We start from the raw sequence: 20,205 nt of genomic DNA, 5'->3' as shown, positions 1-20,205 counted from the left end.
ATGTTCTAAATCTTTAATGTGTTCTTCTCTATTCAACTAACTGGAAATAATTGATCTTCGTTGCAATGGAGTATGGGAGCCTCTATTTTTGGCATTGCATTTGGTTTGTCTTCTTTAACCCTTTCGTCTCCAGGCTCTAGTTTGGCTGACACCCTCGTCAATGGCTTAATGGAAGTTGCACTTAACAAATAAGGATAATTGGCTAACAGCTGCTAAGCATATCCATATAACCCGAGCAGTCACAATGAGCCAATAAACATTAAGGATCTCTTATTTATACGTGTGGCTCACCTTCTATGCATTTAAACAAGGGTTTAATTTGATAATCCATGACCCTCATCCATTCTCCCTCTATACCCATATGTTCTCAGGAGGAGGAGTGCTTGGTTACTGCAACAGACTTGTTCTTCTTCTGCAAATTAGGCAACCTTTCTTTGCCTTTTGTTCAAGATGTAGCCTAAGGAATACTGCACAGAGTTATGTTTGTTATCTCATGTAGAAATGCACTTGATTTTCTCTGAATAAATTTCAGCACAGCACCTAAAAGCAATGGGCAGGAATGCATTTAAATTAGCTGTCCAGCATACAATTTTTTGTACTGTGAGAGCATATACTTTTCTAGCACTTCTTGTATGCAGCCTTCAAGCCTGCTAAATACGAGATTACGTTGTTACATTAAATAAAAAGCTTCTGGTAACAAAAAGCTTTAATTAGACGTTCTGTAAGACTGTTTGAAGAGAGAACAGTCCATTTAATCAGAGATTCCTCTTTCACAGGTTATATCATTTTGTTGGCAACTAATCTTCTGTGTTGCAAAAGCCAAAGAACACTTATAGATAATTTGCATGCCAATGCAACTTTAAAAAAACACATTCCAGTGTAGCAGTATTTTTACATGCCACTATGGCACTTGTGGTAAAATTATGTCCCCATCCCAATGAAATATATTTTTTGTATGAGCAAGTTATTTTTTTGAATTGGTACATATACTCGGACGCACACATTTAATCATTTAGCTTTTTTTTTTTTTTTTGCATTTAAACCAGTTACATGTAGATTGACGCAGTAACATGCATCAGCTTAGGGACACTATAGAAACTAAAACAACTTTTACTTATAATCTTATAAACTTTTACTTATAATCCGTGTATACGTCATGCCCCTGCATTCTCACAGCTCAATTCTCTGACATTTAGGAGTTACATCACATCTGTTTTTGTTTATGCAGCCCTAGCCACACCTGCCCTAGATGTGACTGACACAGCCTGCATGAAAACATAATGGTTTCATTTTCTTGCTCTATCTGTTTTATCTCCTTCTCTGTAAATTGAACTTTAATCACACAAAGGAGACTTCTGCCGGTTCTAGCAAGTTATTAACAGAGCTGGAGATAAGAAATTCTCAATTAAGCAGAATGTGCAATAAAATAAGTTTAAACATTGGATCTCTCTTCACAGAAAGTGTTTAGGAAGGTTGTGCGAGTCACGCGCAGCGAAGTGTGGCTGAGTCTGCATAAACAGGGATTGAATGCCTAGATGGCAGCGAATTGAGCAGTGAGATTGCAGAGACATGATCTGTAAATCAAAACTGCTTAATTAAGCTAAAGTTTTGTTTTTTGGGGGGTTTTTTTGGTGCTTATAGTGTCCCTTTTAGTAGGTTTGTTTATTTTTACTTTGTTGTATTTATTTTTTTGTTAAATTGTTTAGGATCTCTGTGATAACTACAAGTAGACAAGGAAACCAGCTTCTTTAAATCACACAGATGCTAGGTACATTCATTTACATTGGCTTAGGCAGATGTTCTGCTCTTATCTTTGATTTTTGCATGGGGAATTTTTCAGAAACACTCTCTAAGTCTAAGACTACAATTAAATATGCCTATTTTTAACTTGACATATTTGTTTTACATCATGGGCTCCCTTTAAATATAAATAAAAGCCATTAAACTGTAACCCAGTACTGGGAGGTTTTGTGCTTAAGCAAAGACATAAGCAAAACTGCCTCTGTCAATGATAAATTAGCTGATGTTAGTTGGAATTGTTGTGCAACTGCTGGAGGTTCACAGTAGCCTTTCCTTGATGTACCATGACTATCTTATAGTTTTTAATGCTTCACATTTTGGTCAAAGGCCTACAGTACTGGCTTTAACCCAAGTCTATATTTCTGTTTGCAGACAATTAACCAGTTCCCAGTTTTCTTTCAGATAGATGTTGGAGATATAGTTAAAATAAATGGCAAAGAGTATATACCCGCTGACTCTATACTTCTCTCATCAAGGTAGAGACACCTGCTGTTACTAACACCGTAGAGTCTGGTTTCTCTACCCTGTATTGACTTATAATTGTTCCAAGGAAATGATGATGCAAGTTTTATTTTAAAAAGTATTTATCCAGTAAAATAATGATCACCTAACTGACTTTGTACTTCTAGCATCAGAGGCCATAGCAATATATGTGTAAAATCTGTAAGGTGTGTGTCGTATTGTAAGAAATGTTCCCAGAATGCTATTGGTTAATAAGCCTTGATGGTATGTAAGCCAGCCTATATCATCATTTCCTTGGAAGTTTAATTCGATACATTAATGTGATATTGCATGTTCTCAAAATCTATTTTGCCATCAGGTCTCAACATAAGCAAACCCTAATCAACACCAGAAAGTTCACTATGAATAATAATAGAACACTATTCTGGAAATAATGAAGCAGTGGATGTATTCTTTCCCTGACTTGTGTGTTCTTAATTTACACCTTAAACACCAAAGTCTGTCACCCTCTTGTTCTGTTACCAAGTTGTCTAAAAATAAGCGCATCAGATGTGCTGTTCACATTTTTCTATAAAGCATATTTTTCTTTCTTGTTGCCCTGCTCTTAAAGCAAACAGCACCCAATGGATTTATGAACAGAGCGGATATTGGCTTTCTGTTGGAGCTCTACCATACAGCAGCTATGCCACATCACATAATGTCTCATTCCATCGTCTCACTTTATACTTCACACCTGACCTGATTCAAAGTAGATTTTGAAAACTCCAACCCTTGTATTATTAACCCAATATTTTTCCTTGATCTCCACAGTTTTGTCTGTGTATGTTTTCTGTTTCCTTTTGTTACTCATTTTTTTTTTTTTTTGATCATTTTCATATTGGGATACATAGGTGGCTGTAGGGGAGATAGTGAAAGTGACCAATGGGGAACATCTCCCAGCAGATCTCATCAGTCTTTCGTCCAGGTCAGGATGGTGGCAGTACAGAACATGTGCAAGTGGATCCTCCTTACCTGTACTTCTTGCAGTTGACCGTTCAGATAACTGACCAAAATTTAGATCAATGTACAGGCAGTTAATTTGCCCTAGTCCACTTATCTGTGCATTTTCATCCACGTTATATGAATGGTCTAATACACATTTCTGATTAGTAGTGGTTTGTTCTGATTCGTATTTGGAATGGCCTTAATATATGTAGAAGCCAGATAAAACAAGTATTTTGAATAGTCAAAGCACTTGTCATTGAGGATTATTTTACGAACAAGGAGAAAATAGTATTGTGTATAACCCAGGAATGGTCAACAGGTAGATTACCAGCTGTTGTAGGTCTACATCTTCCTCTGTGGGAATCTTCGTTCTTCAACAGCTGAAGTTGTAACATTTTACCCACTCCTGCTACTATAGCCCATTGGGTTGCTACTTTTGGAACTTGTGCGCTCATCCGTTACCAGCTTATTTTTACTTATGTGGCAAAACAATCGAACCATGACTGGTTTACTGTAGGTATTGAGAAATAAAATAGTATGCCACATTAAAATAACATTTCTCATATAACACGAGCCATAGCACAAATTGACAAATACGAAAAGCTTTGGTATAAACACAGGGTTGTTTTATACATTGGTAGACAGATTTTTATAATACAAGGCCAGCTCTGGGGGGTAAAAAGTATCACTCACAAAAATGTGTAATGCGTCTTGAAGAGGATCCCTTGCACAAACCAAAAAACTGCACATTTTAATATGTAGCATGCAATCATATAACTGTTTTTCTTTGATTTTTGTGCATGTTTCAACACTTTCACTTTCTTTTCATTTTTTGTATTTATTTTTTTAAGGCAATAAAATGGCTTTTACTCTAATCCACTCAAGCAATTATTTTACAGTTTGTGTTTTGGTCTTGTTTGAAAGCAGCTTGCTTCACTTTCCCTTCCCTTACTAATTCTGATTTAAAGAAGAGTATTGCATTTGCATATAATATTGGAGGTGATTTTTGGTTTTACTTCTGGGCATGCAGAACTTTGCTTTTAAATGCATGAAGCCAACACAGATCAAGCCTTGTCATATGATATCCACTTAATGCATGTTGGCTCTGATGCATTCAATGTTGAGCACATTATTTTATTTATTTATTTATTATTGCCATTTATATAGCGCCAACAGATTCCGTAGCGCTTTACAATATTATGAGAGGGGGATTTAACTATAAATAGGACAATTACAAATAAACTTACAGGAACAATAGGTTGAAGAGGACCCTGCTCAAACGAGCTTACATTCTATAGGAGGTGGGGTGTAAAACACATTAGGACAGGAATTTACAATCAAATAAGGTGGGCTGCCCTTTAGGAGAGGGCAAGAGACAGGTATGTGAGGTAAGGGTTAGTCTTGGAGGCCATAAGCTTTCCTAAAGAGATGGTTTTTAAGGCACTTCTTAAAAGATGCAAGACTAGGGGAGAGTCTGATGGCGGTAGGCAGGCTATTCCATAGGAAGGGAGCCGCCCGTGAGAAGTCCTGCAAGCGCGAGTTGGCCGTACGAGTGCGGACAACGGACAGGAGGTGGTCACGGGCAGAACGGAGAGACCGAGAAGGGACATACCTATGGATCTGTGAGGAGATATAAGAGGGGCTAGAGTTGTTCAGTGCTTTATAGGTGTGAGTTAGTACCTTGAATTGACTCCTATAGCATACAGGAAGCCAATGTAAGGACTGGCAGAGGGGTGAGGTGTGAGAGAAACGACTAGAGAGGAAAATCAATCTAGCAGCAGCATTTAATCCTTGGATTTGTCCATTTGTCACTCAGTTTATGTGGTTTTCCTTTCCAATAGGTTGATATGCTTAAACCAGTAAATTAAGTATACAATTAAACCACAACACTAGTCACTCAAGTGATTCATTTATATATATATATATATATATATATATATATATATATTTCATTTAATGTTTTTTTTTTTTTTTTTATAGTATGAATTATTTTTTTTACATTTCCAATATCATGACTGATGCAGCCAGAAATACTCTAAAATGATCTTGTCCAACTCTTTTCAGGGTAGCATTTTAAGGATGTAACCCTTCTGTATACTATATATCTCAATAAAAAAAGAATGAAGCCCACATTTCCAAAATTCTATAAATATCGACCTTAAGATTTTACCTGCTTTTGATAAAGGGGTAGGACATCTTCCAAAATTATTTGTAAATTAATGCTTTCCCTTCTCTTGCCTCATTGAGGTTGTTTTGGACTTGTGTGGCTTGCTAAATCTTTTGTATGTCTCAATGTATGAATAATAAAAACTCCTATCATCTTTTGACAACAGTGAGCCTCAAGCCATGTGCTACATTGAAACCTCAAACCTAGATGGAGAAACAAATCTTAAAATCCGACAGGTAAGCCTTTTATACTTCTAATATTTGAAAAATCATATAAATGTTTTTTCGGATATGTTGACAATTATTTGGATTGCTTAGTATTTTGTGTTCATATTGTTATCTTGAAAATCTAGAAATATTCAGTTTCTCAGCAAAATCTTTTTTTTGTGGGGCTCTTCTTTGAACAGTCTACATCTCTGTAGTGTTTGTTTCCAGGTCTTCAGTTAGTGTATAAGTATATTTTACTATTTAATAAATGGATTTCTAAGCAGTGTATGTATTAAGGTAACATACAAATTAGTATTTCATAAAGATGTTATCCTTCTGAAATACTTTGTGGCACTGTCATCGTTATACCACTTTTAAGTAATGATCAGTGAGTTATTTCTCATTGACATACAAATAAAAAAGTAACAGTCAAGGCAGAATGACAGAATACAATATTTAATTATTTTAGAATTGCAAATAACGTCTCTAAAAAAAAAAAAAAAAAAAAAAAAAAAGGTGTTGGGCTGGGGTCCTTAAGCCCCTGTCTATAAGAGTTGCAATGTGTTCCATAAATAGGACCCGGTCCTGAAGATACATTTTACAGAGACCGATAAATGCTTTGATTTCAATAAAGATTGATGAGGACATTTGGCATCAAAGCAGACATCAGAAAAAAATTCCTGTAGTGACCCAGGAGAATTCTGGATTTCCCTGGGGCTTATTTGATTATACATTTGGTTAAGCTTTATATTGTTTAGTGAATATTACTAAAAAGGAATTGCTAATAATGGGTTCTCAACTTTTATTTCAGGGTATGTCTCAAACCTCAGAAATGAAGGATATCGATACACTCATGAGCATCTCTGGCAGGATTGAATGTGAAAGTCCTAATAGACATCTATATGACTTCAATGGAAACATCCGGCTAGATGGACAGGGGTGTGTAGATCACTAGGTTAAAATACATTCTTATGTAAAATGTATGTATTGTAAAGCAGCTGTTTCACTTTTAAAGGTCTTTGCAGATTTTGCAAATACAACTGAAGTTTACGTGCCTTCTTACTTAGCTACATCTGGGAGGTGAAGCTGAAGAGCGATGTACTTGCCTGAAGTTGTCCCTCATGAGAAGGTGTCCATGCTCAAGAGTACAACACAGAGGTCTATGGAGGGTCCTGCAAGATCTCAGGATCCTTCATTTAATTTATTTCACAGTGTTTAAGAAGCCTTTTGCCCGCAGCCTTTGCCAAGAACAGCTGTGAGAATATTGATCGCAAAAGCTCCACTTATCAAGTTTAGTCATTTTTGGGCTTCCTCTATAAGACAAAGTAGTGTCTAAGTTGTCATTTCGATTTTACAACACAATCAGGAAATACTCATAAATGATAGATCTTTAAGTGTTTCACACAAATTCCTAAATTAGTTTTGTACCATTCAGAGGTGAGAATTAGAAATGTTTGTGCAAACAGTGTAACATTCACATGCTGCTTATTGAGGTTACAATTGAGGTTTGAGGTTTTGATCGCCTTTTGTTTTGTTTTTAATCTATATTTAATGTAAATTCAATACTCACTGCACTGTGGGTCTGTATCCATTTTAGATAACAATATTGTATTGAACCAGTACCGTTTTATTTCCATAATATATTCTCAAACATTGAAAGTATCTATCTGAAGATTAAACATGAGTGCTCAATAAAGATCCAGCATCAGTTTTATGAGGAAGTGTGGCATTACAAAAAGTACAACTAACTTCCCTTTTAGATATTTAACATGTTCACATTTTGTATCGTTAGAACCACTTCCCTTTCACCCAGCAGAACTATGTCAGTCTACAGATTTTTTTTTTTTTTTTACATTTTTATTTTCATATTTTGACATCAATATGGAAATAACAGTATAAAAGTATCTTATTGATTAAATACAATATTACATAACAAATACTTGCACATGAGACAACTAGTCTTCATAATAGCTGGAGCAGTCAAGGGAAATCTATGATTTAAAAAAAAAAAAAAAAAAAAAGAAAATACAAAAGCTCTCAGGGTCTCAAAACTCCCTTATTTGCAAATCCAAGACCATTATCCATTTATCCCATATGTTGTATTTCTTTTGATTAATACAGAAGCTAGAAGTGATTGCCTGTTCCATTCTGCACTGAAATTTCACTTTCTTTGATTTGTGGCCACATATCTGCTTTATCAGTTTTCCAATTTTTAGCAATAGAGCATTTATAGGCCATCAAGATGTGGGTAAAAAAAAAAAAACATTTTTTTTTTTTTTTTTTGGCAAACATTGGTAAATGGAAAGTGGAGAAGGGCCATTTTAGCCATTCAGATCTGTTTCACGTTCAGCAAATTATTAATCATAGAAAATAGTACAGCCCAGCCTGTTTTAACCATTAGGCATTCCCACCATATATGTAACTCATCTGCTCTTTCAGATACACATCTCCAACAGATATATCGGTCATGAGGGTACATCTTAATTTCTTTTCATGGTGTTACATACCATCTATTTGCTATTTTATATCGAGTCTCCATTATGTTAGGCAGGGTACTGATGAGTACACTGTTTGTGCAGCAATAAGCCAATCCTTTGTATCAATCTCTATCTATAGATCTCTGGCCCATTTTTCATTGGCTTTAGGACATTTTTTAACTTTAGACTCCATCATAACTTTAATACATTTCGACAGTAATTTTATGTCTTTCCCTGTTCATATATTTTATTTAGTATTTACAATGGGCTTTCCAATTTGCCCTTAAACATTACTGAGTTTAAGAAACGTTTAATTCTAATATAATCGAATATCTCCTGGTCAGGAATATTGTACACTTGCAAGTTTAGAAAAGTTATAGGGCCCGATTTATTCCATATCATAGAGATCTTTATAATCCCTAGCTGTTTCTACTTTGCAACATCTAGGTTTTCCATTATATGCATAAAATAGAAGAGAGGCAATGCTGGTAGAATCCTGTTTTTTAAGTTTCTATTTTTCTTAAAGTGGTTCCAATAATTTAACAAATTCTGTAGGATTAAACTCTCTATATGGCATTCTTTCTGTTTGGAAAACAAATAAAGTAAATTGGCGGGTGGTGAAGGTGATAGTTAGTCACCAAGCTAGTGTGGGCAAGCCACTGCCTTGAGGTCACTCCCAACCTCTATACACAATAAACACAATGCCTGAATATAACTCCAGACTACAGGGCAAGTACGTGGCCACAGATAGTTAATCATTTTCATTGGATAGTCTATCATTCCTTCTTCCGTCTCATACCATCCCTGGGATTTATGATAGTCTAAATGCATCACCACAATGTGCATTAGTAAAGATGCTCTATGATAAAGTTATATATGGAGGCAATCAATCCCTCCCTGTTTCCTATTCAGATATAGAACATGTAAACCAGTAACATTTTAACCCTTGCTGAGCACCCTCACCCTTTAATGGGGCTTGACCACAGCTCTAATACATTGGAAAATAACTGAGCATCTTTTTAGTGTTTTTTTTTTTTTGTAAGTTATATGTACTTTAGTTTTTTCTCACACACATTTTTTTTAATTATTGTTGCACAGTGGATTTGTTTTCAATACACTTTTTTTTGTGTTTTGCAGCCATGTTATAGTGTTCGTGGTATAACTAGGAGCGCTCTTGCATTCTTTAAATTTCACATCCAGAAAAGATTTGTATACGTTTTTACTTGGCCTTTTAAATAAGTAGATTTGGGTGCATATATAAAAATCTAAACATTAGTGGAGAATGGATTGTGGCAGAACAAAATAGCGTGTCTCTAAACAAAATGCTATCTCTCCCTTCTCTGTAAGAAGCTAAAGTTTTTCAGCATCAAACTCTTTCATTGTACATGAAAACTCTCCTAAGTTCATTAGCTGGTGATCTGGATTTAGGGAATTGTAGTTCAGTAAGTCGCAGCATATGTTTGAATACCCATTAATAAAAGTCCTCCTATTTTACTGTTGTATAATAAAAGTTTATGATGTTTAGTTATGCTTTATTTATCTACACAATTTTTTGTATTCTTCTGCTGGTTGATTTGATCATGTTAAAACACATGTGACATGCCAATTCCCAGTATGGCCATTTTTAATAAAAGAACACACTCCATTGTTCCTATCCAAATGACATAGATACACTATATACAAAGCGGTCTCCACTAAATAAATATCTTCATTATAAAATGTTTAACTGCTGCTCATGGAGGTGATCTTAGCTGCCATAATCATTTAGATTTTAATTTATGGACGTTGAAGAATATATAATTTGCAATCTGCCATAGCTTTATCGTTTATTGGCTTAGGTAGACTTACTATGCTATCCATAAATATTTCATAACTATGGTTTTAGCATTATTCTTTTCTAAAGCTTTGTCAGAAATAATCCCTTGACAGTTGTCTGATCTCTCCCATTGATGTAGAAATAGAACGTAATGCTTGAGAAAAAATATCTAGTATCTATGTCTTCTTTCGAAATGAAACAGTTGGGTGACCACCTAGAGAGAGTGATTGTTCCCCAAGTTAAAAAGTGAAATCTAATGAAGGGATTACTCTGGTTTCATTTTCAAAAGGCCGGATGGCTTCATTCCTTTTGAAGGGAAGCAGCCTAGTTCTGGATGATCACACATCCAACATCTATAAATAATATATTGACATCATCTAGCAAGCACAAAAATACGCTCTGAGACACAGCATGATGTTAACAGAGAGCAAGTGAAAAATCAAAACATTTTTTCTATTTTTTATTTTTATTTTTATTCTTACCATTCACTGTCTGTTGTGATAAACCGAACCTAAAAAGGTCAATATTAAATGCTCATAACACTAAAACAGAATGGTGGGTTTAAGTGTGCCCGGCAGCTTTTGTTAATTAAGCTTTATTTGTGTGGGTTTCTCACATGTTCCCAAGTTTTTGTTTTTGTTTTTGACTTTTTGCCTATTGACATATACGTTACGCCATTTTGCATTAACGGCTTAAAAAATGTAATTGAGAATTAAATGTGAATTTTAAAGGAAAAAAATAAATAGCTAACAGATAATTTTCCAACTTTTGCTCTTTTTGTTCTAATTTTGTAATTTACGGTACTTTGGATTACTGAAAATTCACATTTTAGTTTACACATATAGCCTATCCACAACTGCATGCCTCCTAACATTTTAAATGGACAAAGATGGTCACTTTAATTTAGGGGTGTGGGTTTTTTTTGGCCATGGGTGGAGCTCTTCTGAGAAAATTCTAAGAGGCATACTAATAATTCATGCATCTTAACTGTAATTTAGAACAATAATAATGTATCTTATTTACACATACTGATTACTAAAGCCATTAGCGTAAGTCTTATAAGCTCAATAATATGGAGCTCCTGGAAAAGAGGAATAGTGATTTGGGCCCATAATAGGGACTGCTCCTCCTAAATTAAGACAATTGGGATGAATGAAATTAGGATATAAGATAAAGAATAATAATTGATTCACTCTTATTATTTTCAATAAACGCGTTAATTCTGTTTGAAACGAATTGCAATTTTTCCGAATTCTAGAACTCCGAAGCTCCATATGGTCATATCACCCAAAAAAAAAAAAAAAAAGACAGACAGACAGACAGACAATGGCTGAATATTGTCATTTGCTTTGTGATTTCTGTCCGTGACGCCAAAAAAAAAATAGTTTATAGTTAGGGTGCTAGACTATGCACATTAGGAGGGGCAGTCAATGATTGACAGCCACTAGAGGTTGAGTTAACCCTGCAAGATAATAATTGCAGTAGATCAGTAACAGTAATAATTACAATTGCAGTTTTAAGGGGACTGAGACTGTGCACTCAGACCACTTCAATGAGCTGAAGTGGTCTGTCTATTAGGTCCCTTTGAAGGGTTTTACTGTGGTATACGGTAAACAAACTGTATGCACTCCTCTTTGAATGGTGGAAATCTTTCTTGCATTCATTTTGAATCGTTCTGTTCTTATAATAATAAAGAATTTGTTTTTATCTATGCAAATGCAGTGTAACAGAGTACATAATGTTTGCAGATGTCAGATTTAAGATTAACTAGAAATAATACCAAAATACAGTAAAATTCTCCTTGTACTTTTGCCCAAACCAAGGATGTCTTCTGAGATGTTTAGTAATGTCACTACGTTAATCGCACTATAGAAAAGAATGGCATATGGGACTGTCGGCATATGGGACTGTCGGCATCTTTCTTCGCTCTGTATAAATGTGGCTACTTAATCAGATCTGAACTCCCTGTGATGGGTACGGCTACTGAACCCTCCGTTAAGATCTTCTTTAAAATCTAGGTATAGGAGTGCTGGATATACTCCACTTTGCTGAAGGGCAAGCATATTTTCTCTCCCTCTCTTTATTAGAAAAATCTAGGTGTTTTTTTTTTTCCCTTGTTTTTTTTTCTTTTTACATCTCCTCCTTTTTCACTATTGGTCACTTCTCACTTGATCTGGGAATTAAATCAACATTTCGTGGTTGTCCCATAAATATTAATTGCCTTTTATTCAATCTTTTTTTTTTTTGTTAGCACCAATCGTAACTCTTTGAATAACTATTCAAATGATCATGTTTGTCCATCACACTAGTAGTTTGCTCGAACAACTGTTTTACCTAAGTTTTAATGAATTGCAATTTGTTCAAAACTAAATGCACAAGTCTAGTAATCCCAAATAGTTCTACATATAAACAATCTTACTTGAAACGAGTCATATTCAGAATCGAAAAGGCAGAACCACAGGAAGCCTTGCAGTGACTAGTTGATGAACTAAAGACCAGAAAGCTGTGCTCTGAATGTCTGCTATAAGGGTAACACTCTGTATGTCTCTTGTGCTTGATTTCAGTCTAAAGAAAAGCACTGCCTGCAAGGGGAAATTGGGAGGAGGGGTAGGCTTTTGCGAGAGTAGCATCAGCATCAATACTGAGAGAAACAGCCAGAAATATATTGCTGCAGCTTTGGACAGGCAATCTGAGAATTAAGTGAGAGAAAAGATACGTTTAATTGATACAGAGCCAACATAAAGTGTTGGGAACTCTTTAACCTGTTATGGAAAGCAATTTAGTACGTCCCAAACAAGGGTATGCAGGAGCTACAGCAAGTGTAACACACACTGAACACCTGATTGATTGATTGTATCAGCATTAAACAGGGGTAACTGAAATACATTAAAATGAGCTTTTAATACTATTAAGGGGAAAACATTTAATTGTATAACATGAGTCAAGCCATATGGTTAGAAAACTGCAAATCTATATCTGTCATCACAGGTTCACTTGAAAATGCATTGCCAAGAACAAAATGCAAAAGCATATGTTTATCATGACAGACCAGCATAATTTGAGTTTTTTGTAGCACATCAAGCAAAAACGTAACTAGCAACCCTTATTTCAACAAGATCTCTTATTTAGAAATACTATGTAACAATAACATGGTGGAAGGACAGATCCTGTAACAGGTTTTCCTATGCTTTCCAATATTTCAGATATGATTTATTAACTCTATTAAATATATATAGATTTTTGCACAAACATACACTGTGCACTGCTGCCACTACAATATAAACTCTAAAATATTAAAATCATGACAGACGTGTAAAGGAATTTAATAACTGTATATTAATGTAACCTGCTAATATTATGCTATGAATTGTTGTCTGCTTACAGTTCACGCTTGAAGAATTTTTAAAACATTTTTCCTGGATTTGTGCAAGTATGCTTGATGCATACTACAACACGTTGATTTGATTTGTAGGCACTTTATTTGAATGCACTTTCAGTGCAGTTATTGCACCCATATATTGGGTTTGCTGTCTTATTTTGATAATTACAGAACAATCACAGCACTGCTTGTAAGTGGACACTTCCTGATCTTGTTGGTCAAATTAAGGATGATTGTGCATTAATGTGGGAACGTATGAACTATTCTTAAGTTGTCTGGTTAGACATAATTGTGTATATGTTCTTTAATTGCATTGTTCCTTGGCATGTTTTGTTGGGATTTTGAAATAAGACAGGGAAAATAGATTATTATACACTTGGATTGACTTTTCTTTAATGAGATCCACTTGCACATGCGCTAAAATCAATATAAAGATTTCATAATAGGCACTTATTTAAAAAGAAAGAGGAAAAAAAGCTTTATCCCCATACCATTCTTCACCTTAAAAAATGTAGAGGGAAACACGTGAAGCAAGACTGATTTCACTAGTATGGATCAATAAAACCATGACCTCCGGGATAAGCAGCAGAGTGCAGGATCTGTACCTACAGAGCAAGATGTTGCATCTGTAGACTATAGCATGATGGCTTCAAAGCAATCCTGTCTGCTGATGTTCCCTGCTGAAGAATTCCCTAACTGTCCATTATGTAATCAAGGCATCAGAGACCACCAGTAAATGAGGAAGCCAGAGGTTGCAACCTGGCAGGCATACATTAATAACGAAATACATCAGTGACAAACCCACCGCACGGATACTGCGATACATTATTGCATGAGTAAAATGGGTGTACAGTGCACTTTTTAATTGGTTTGAATTGATTACAATCTGCCCCCCTCATCCCCCCCTTACCTGTCCTAAAAAAATGGATACTTAACTGACTTTATTAAAATGAAACATGCAATAATCTAACTTACTTTATTTTCCTCCCCCAGAACTGTGCCATTGGGTCCTGACCAAATTCTATTGCGAGGAGCCCAGTTAAGGAATACACAGTGGGTTCATGGGATTGTTGTGTACACCGGACATGACACAAAACTTATGCAGGTGGGCATTTAATTATGATTTTCGTCTCATAATTTTTTTAATATGTGTTCTATTCACACAGCAGCAAAAACATTTTCTTGTAACGGTAATTCTTCGAGTCTCCCTCAATATTTCTGTAGAGCTGTTTCTCTATCATATATGTCAAATACTATGCTATTCTTACGCAGACTTTACATTTTGCGTTATGTACTAATGTCACACGATTCCCCAGGTGGCCAATAAACATGAACACATACCTTGAGAATTGTGGGATAATTATGCATTTCATTTGCGGAACACCTCAGAAGGGGCTACTAGTCACCTGAAAGTGTAATGGGTCTGTGTCTTTCTTCTGCTCTATACTTCTATCCAGTGATCCCTGCAGTACTGTTTAGCAGAGGAAGTAAGAGCACCTAAAGGTGATTTTATTTGTGCGCCGCAATATTAAGATAAAATATTATATTCTAACCAAAAGAACTGTTACGCTTAGATGATGATTTTGAGGTTTATTTTCATTTAAGGTTGATTATCTGTTGACTGTGAATAATATAGCACTATTGTAGACTTCTGCAAAAAAGGCCTAAAGCTAGGATTTCATATAAACAACATTTTGTACCAATGTTAATTACTGAAGCTAGTTTTAAGTTATTTTTTTGTTGTTGTTTATTTTAGAATTCAACGAGACCTCCTCTCAAGCTGTCAAACGTAGAGCGTATAACAAACGTGCAGATATTGCTGCTGTTTGGCACCCTAATCACCATTTCTCTGGTCTGCTCCATCGGCGCCTCTATTTGGAATTCCCGGCATGATGAGAAAGACTGGTATCTCATATTAAACTGTAAGAATATAACCTGTATTATCTGTTACGTGCTGGAAAAAAAGTTTTAAAGGACCACTCTAGTGCCAGGAAAACATACTCGTTTTCCTGGCACTAGAGTGCCCTGAGGGTGCCCCCACCCTCAGGGACCCCCTCCCGCCCGGCTCTGGAAAGGGGAAAGGGGTTAAATCTTACCTTTTTCCAGCGCTGGGCGGAGAGCTCTCCTCCTCCGATCCGCCTCTTCTCCTCCCCGTCGGCTGAATGCGCATAATGCGCATTCATAATGCTTTCCTATGGACGCTGGCGTGCTCTCACTGTGAAAATCACAGTGAGAAGCATGCAAGCGCCTCTAGCGGCTGTCAATGAGACAGCCACTAGAGGACATAGGGGGAAGGCTTAACCCATTCATAAACATAGCAGTTTCTCTGAAACTGCTATGTTTATGAAAAAATGGGTTAACCCTAGAAGGACCTGGCACCCAGACCACCTCATTAAGCTGAAGTGGTCTGGGTGCCTAGAGTGGTCCTTTAAGGATAATCTATATGGTCTGCTATGATGGGGGAAAAAAATGTTGGAGGAAATGGGTGCAGGTCACTGGGCTTGTGATGCTCTTCATTTCTCCTAATATGCATAAAATGAAGAAAAACAAACTACTTTTCAGTCTGTGCTTATGGATAAGAAGTCTGTTGATTGAAGAAGGGCAGATTTCATAGCCGGAGATGAGGAGAACCTACAGACAGACTGGCATGTTTGTGCTATGGACTGAATGAAGCGAATCATGTCAAGCTGCTGTGGGTTTCCCTGTTTCCTGATGTGAATCCTGCTGTATTTGCATGAATTGAGCAGGAATTGTAATGGAATTGCGTCTGTTTTGTTTTTTTAATTATAAAATGCAGGACTAAGGTTGAATATCAAAAAATAGGATAAAGTATTGGATTCTGAAAGCACTAAATGAGATATACTGTCTTGCAAAAGATAAAACTTCTAGTGCTCTGTGTTGCTTTTTACAATATTATGGAGATAATCCTAGCCACCCTATTGTTTTTGAAGGAGCTGCTTGGCCTAAAGAGATTGTATAAAAGTTTATCTGCCAGCGACCTTTCCACTCCTCATACAGGATTAATGAAACTGATCTGTAGACTAATAGAAATCATTTCAAAACTATTAGTTTTCACAGAACAGAGCTGCAGTTTGTGGCTTGGCTCTGTACTGGGAGGAGAATGATCTCAGTCCTTGTTGTACATGCCACACTTACAAATTAGACCAAATTTTATCTTCCTATCTGGTAAGACAAATCACCTGGCTATTTTACAGCATCAAGGTTTGCTCCACTCCACACGTTTTTAAAGAGTTTTGTGCAGTTGAGAAGCACTGTACTAGTACTTGGCTGCTGGAATCTAACCATCACAGATTCAGCCGATTTCTGAAAATCCGCTTTTTCCTACATACAGTAGCAGTGGAAGCACATGCACCTCCACAACACTTATCACCTGTGTTTAACTTTAGCCTCATCAACAATAATGGAAACAAATATATAAATAGAAATGGAATGTGTAAGCTGGATTGTGCATTTGTAGCTTTCATTTTATATGGATTACACTTTTGCATTTTTCTGGTTTGATGTAGATCAAATGAAGCGTTTGATTATTTGTCTACTTTCTAAATTGATTGTGCGCATGTCTTCTAGAAGTAAATCACACCGGACACATTGCAGGTTTATGAAGAACTCCAGAGTGGCCTTTATTGCAGGGGGTGCAATTCCATTTTAAAGCAGAAATACGTCATGTACAGAGTCACAGATAACATACAGTATACATTTAACAATTGGTTAACAGTCTAAGGGGTCTTGTCTAAACCCACCCTACAGGATGTAATGTCATCATTAGAGTTCTCCCACCCACATTCCAGCTCCATCTTGGTTACACGATGGGAGGGGGAGTGAGTAGTTACTGAACAGAGAGGGGCTGAAGGGGAAACCGTTACTTTAACAGCGATTCTCCATTTTTGTTACACATGGCACATAGCACATAATTTGCACAAAGGAAGTGGGGGAGGAGTTAGTAAAGGAAGCTGTTCTTTTAACACAGGAATTTGTTACACGAGGCTTGCTCGATGGGAAGGGGGAGGGTAGCCGGATGGGAGGAATTTACAGAGGAAATAGTTACTGAGCACACGTGTGTAAGAAATTATGACCCTCTTACAAGGATATTCTTTTAGGGAATGTGTGACAAATAAGACATAAACACAAGTGTATAATAGTAAAAGACATTTTATCCTTTTAAAGTATATTTTCATTCGAGAGGACATATGTATGTATAATATTTTATATTAATATTACACATTTAAGTGCACTTTATATTACTCTGCACTTTATTATATAGTTTGCACTGGTTGCACTTTGTAATATTGGGTCTTAAAGACACAGCGCACCTTATTATTTTAGTATAAATCACTGCATGATAGATTCCTTGCCAAAGCTGTCCTGATATAAAGGGATTAGTCCATCTGTGTCATGAATAGATATTGGACCAAATTGTAATGTTTGGAATATTGTTAGCCTTAAAGGGCCAATGTAGGCATTGTAACTGCTTCATCTCTTTGCAGTGGCTATAGTGTGTGGTGCCATCCTTCCATTTAACAGTTTTAATGCGAGAGTCCCCTATGTGCTGCTTACATTAGCCTGAGCAGCAATGGATGGCTGTTATTGGTTAAAAGTGTCAGTTGACCACTTTTAGTCTATCATGGCACCAATTGCAGGTATGAGTTCATATGGACAGAAGGTAGAACATAATCCCTGCCTTAACCTTACCTCCAGTGGGTGTCGGGACGGCTGTAGAGTTGCCCGGAAACTCTTCGTATTGGACTGCTAAAAGTGATTTAACACTGAATGGAGGGACAGCACTAAGGAACTCCAGGCACTATAACTAATTTAATGAGATAAAATTATTATACTTATACTGTCCATTTTAAAGGGAATAAGAAGATGGTTGGTGGAAATAAAGTGGAATATTACATTGTGTAGCTTGGTTAGTACCAGAAGACACGTTTCCAAATTTTAATGCCAATAGATCAAATGCCGTTATTCGATATAGCTTGCTTTATTCATTTGACAGTGATTTTATTTATTGCTTCTTATGTATCATACTTTACAAAATGCCACTCTAGGCCCCAAAAAGGAATTGTTCCTCTTAAATACAGTAGTGTTTTCTAGATTACTCACAAATATAAAACATTTGAGTACCTAAAAAAAGATAGGGGAATCCTAAAGAGTGACTGGCTGTCCAGAAGTAGAACACGTAACAGACATGATGTGTCTGCTGGGTAATTGTTGATTGTTGCCAACCTATATAGAAATCGTAATGTATGAAATAGGATTTGCATATAAACATCAGGTAATGTGGTACTCGAATTGAGAAATGAGAGTTAATCGTATTGACTGCATGAAAATGGCTCAATTTGATTATAAAGACTGAATTATTGGTATGTCGTCTTTTTATTTTTTTTACATTTAAAAACATTTGTTTACAGAATTCTTCAATTAAAATTATCCGGAGCTCTAAAGATGTATTTGAGAGCCTAGTCTTCAGTCTATAATAATTGAAATGTAGACTGAATGTCTTATTGCAGAGTGTCTGCTCATATATAAGCATTGTTTTCTGTGTGTAACAAACCTTTCCCTTTTGTCCGTAATCTGAACAGATGGTGGAGCTAACAACTTTGGACTGAACTTCTTAACATTCATCATTCTCTTCAACAACCTCATACCTATCAGTTTGCTGGTTACACTGGAAGTGGTGAAATTTATCCAAGCATATTTCATAAATTGGGTGAGAATTTCAACTATTTCTCTATTTTTACAATAAACTTGAAAAGGAGAAAAATATCCATTAATCCTTACTCATAAAGTAGTTAGTATATTTAGCAGCCTGCAGAAAATTGTTGTAATAAATTGTAGAGACATTTTCTTCCTAAGTGACATGTTTTATTTACTACCCAAGGATGTCGACATGCATTATGAACCAACAGATACGTCTGCCATGGCACGCACATCGAACCTTAATGAAGAGCTGGGCCAGGTGAGTCTGCAATATATCTGTCAGGAATACATACGTAGAGTAAAGCGTGGTGCAATTAGACAGATGTTTATGTGTAGACAACATAAGAATAAGCATTGTGAGTTGTGGAAATCTGAGACCCTCTAGCATGGAATCCCTATTGCCAAGTGTCATTTGTAAATAGAAAGGACATATTAAATGGGATACTAGGATAATGATTACATTTTAAAAGCCGTTTTTAAAAATTGTTCGTCATAGTCAATCTAATATGCAGCAACAAATGTGTTTTCATCATTTTTTTCCTTTTTTTTTTATTAAAATAGTATAGCCAACCAGATATACTGTTATTACTGATGAAAATAAATGTACCAAAGATATCATTTTTTTTATTTATTTTTTTTAAATCAACTATATAGAACAATGCCTATTCAAAGAAGCATTCCGAGCACCCTAACCACTACAGTGCGCTGTAGTGGTAATGGTGCCAGGCATGCCTTGGCTCCCTCACAGGGTAAGTAGTCAAACCTTTTGCAAGTGGTTTGACAATCTGTCTGGCGGCAGTCAATCTCCAGTAAAGCTATCTCATTGTGTCCGGACTAGCTCAATGCAGGGGCTCCTGGCTTTTCATGAGGTGTTGACCAGGGCCAAGTGGACCCCAGGTAAGTTGTCAAACCATTTGCAAAGCTTTTGACTACTTGCAATAGAATGCCAGGGCACTCAAGGCACCATAACCACTACATCACACTTTAGTTGTTATGGTGCTTGAAGTGTACCTTTAATTTTACAAAACTAATGGATATTAAACAGATACATTTCTATGTGTATAATGTATGCTTTTCTTTAAAAGGTAAAATACATATTTTCGGACAAGACTGGGACCCTGACCTGCAATGTCATGCAGTTTAAGAAGTGCACTATAGCAGGGAATGCCTATGGGTAAGTACTTTTTGCATACACT

The 20,205-nt window shown here is 36.1% G+C and overlaps 1 protein-coding gene across 3 annotated transcripts in view; it reads left to right on the top strand.

The window, feature by feature from the left end:
- Nucleotides 1–20,205, top strand: part of ATP8A1 (ATPase phospholipid transporting 8A1) — a 168,987-nt gene that overhangs the window by 65,695 nt on the left and 83,087 nt on the right. For all 3 annotated transcript variants that reach the window (XM_063457911.1, XM_063457912.1, XM_063457910.1), the window contains exons 8-15: nt 3,153–3,226; nt 5,580–5,649; nt 6,431–6,558; nt 14,285–14,396; nt 15,048–15,213; nt 18,892–19,019; nt 19,191–19,268; nt 20,095–20,183. In XM_063457911.1, the coding sequence (XP_063313981.1) occupies nt 3,153–3,226; nt 5,580–5,649; nt 6,431–6,558; nt 14,285–14,396; nt 15,048–15,213; nt 18,892–19,019; nt 19,191–19,268; nt 20,095–20,183 (845 nt within the window). The remainder of the gene's footprint in view (nt 1–3,152; nt 3,227–5,579; nt 5,650–6,430; nt 6,559–14,284; nt 14,397–15,047; nt 15,214–18,891; nt 19,020–19,190; nt 19,269–20,094; nt 20,184–20,205) is intronic.

Source organism: Pelobates fuscus, chromosome 6 (genome assembly GCF_036172605.1).
Source record: "Pelobates fuscus isolate aPelFus1 chromosome 6, aPelFus1.pri, whole genome shotgun sequence".
Taxonomy (NCBI): Eukaryota; Metazoa; Chordata; class Amphibia; order Anura; family Pelobatidae; genus Pelobates; species Pelobates fuscus.
Note: the sequence above shows the minus strand (reverse complement) of the source record. Positions and strands in the feature narration are given on the sequence as shown.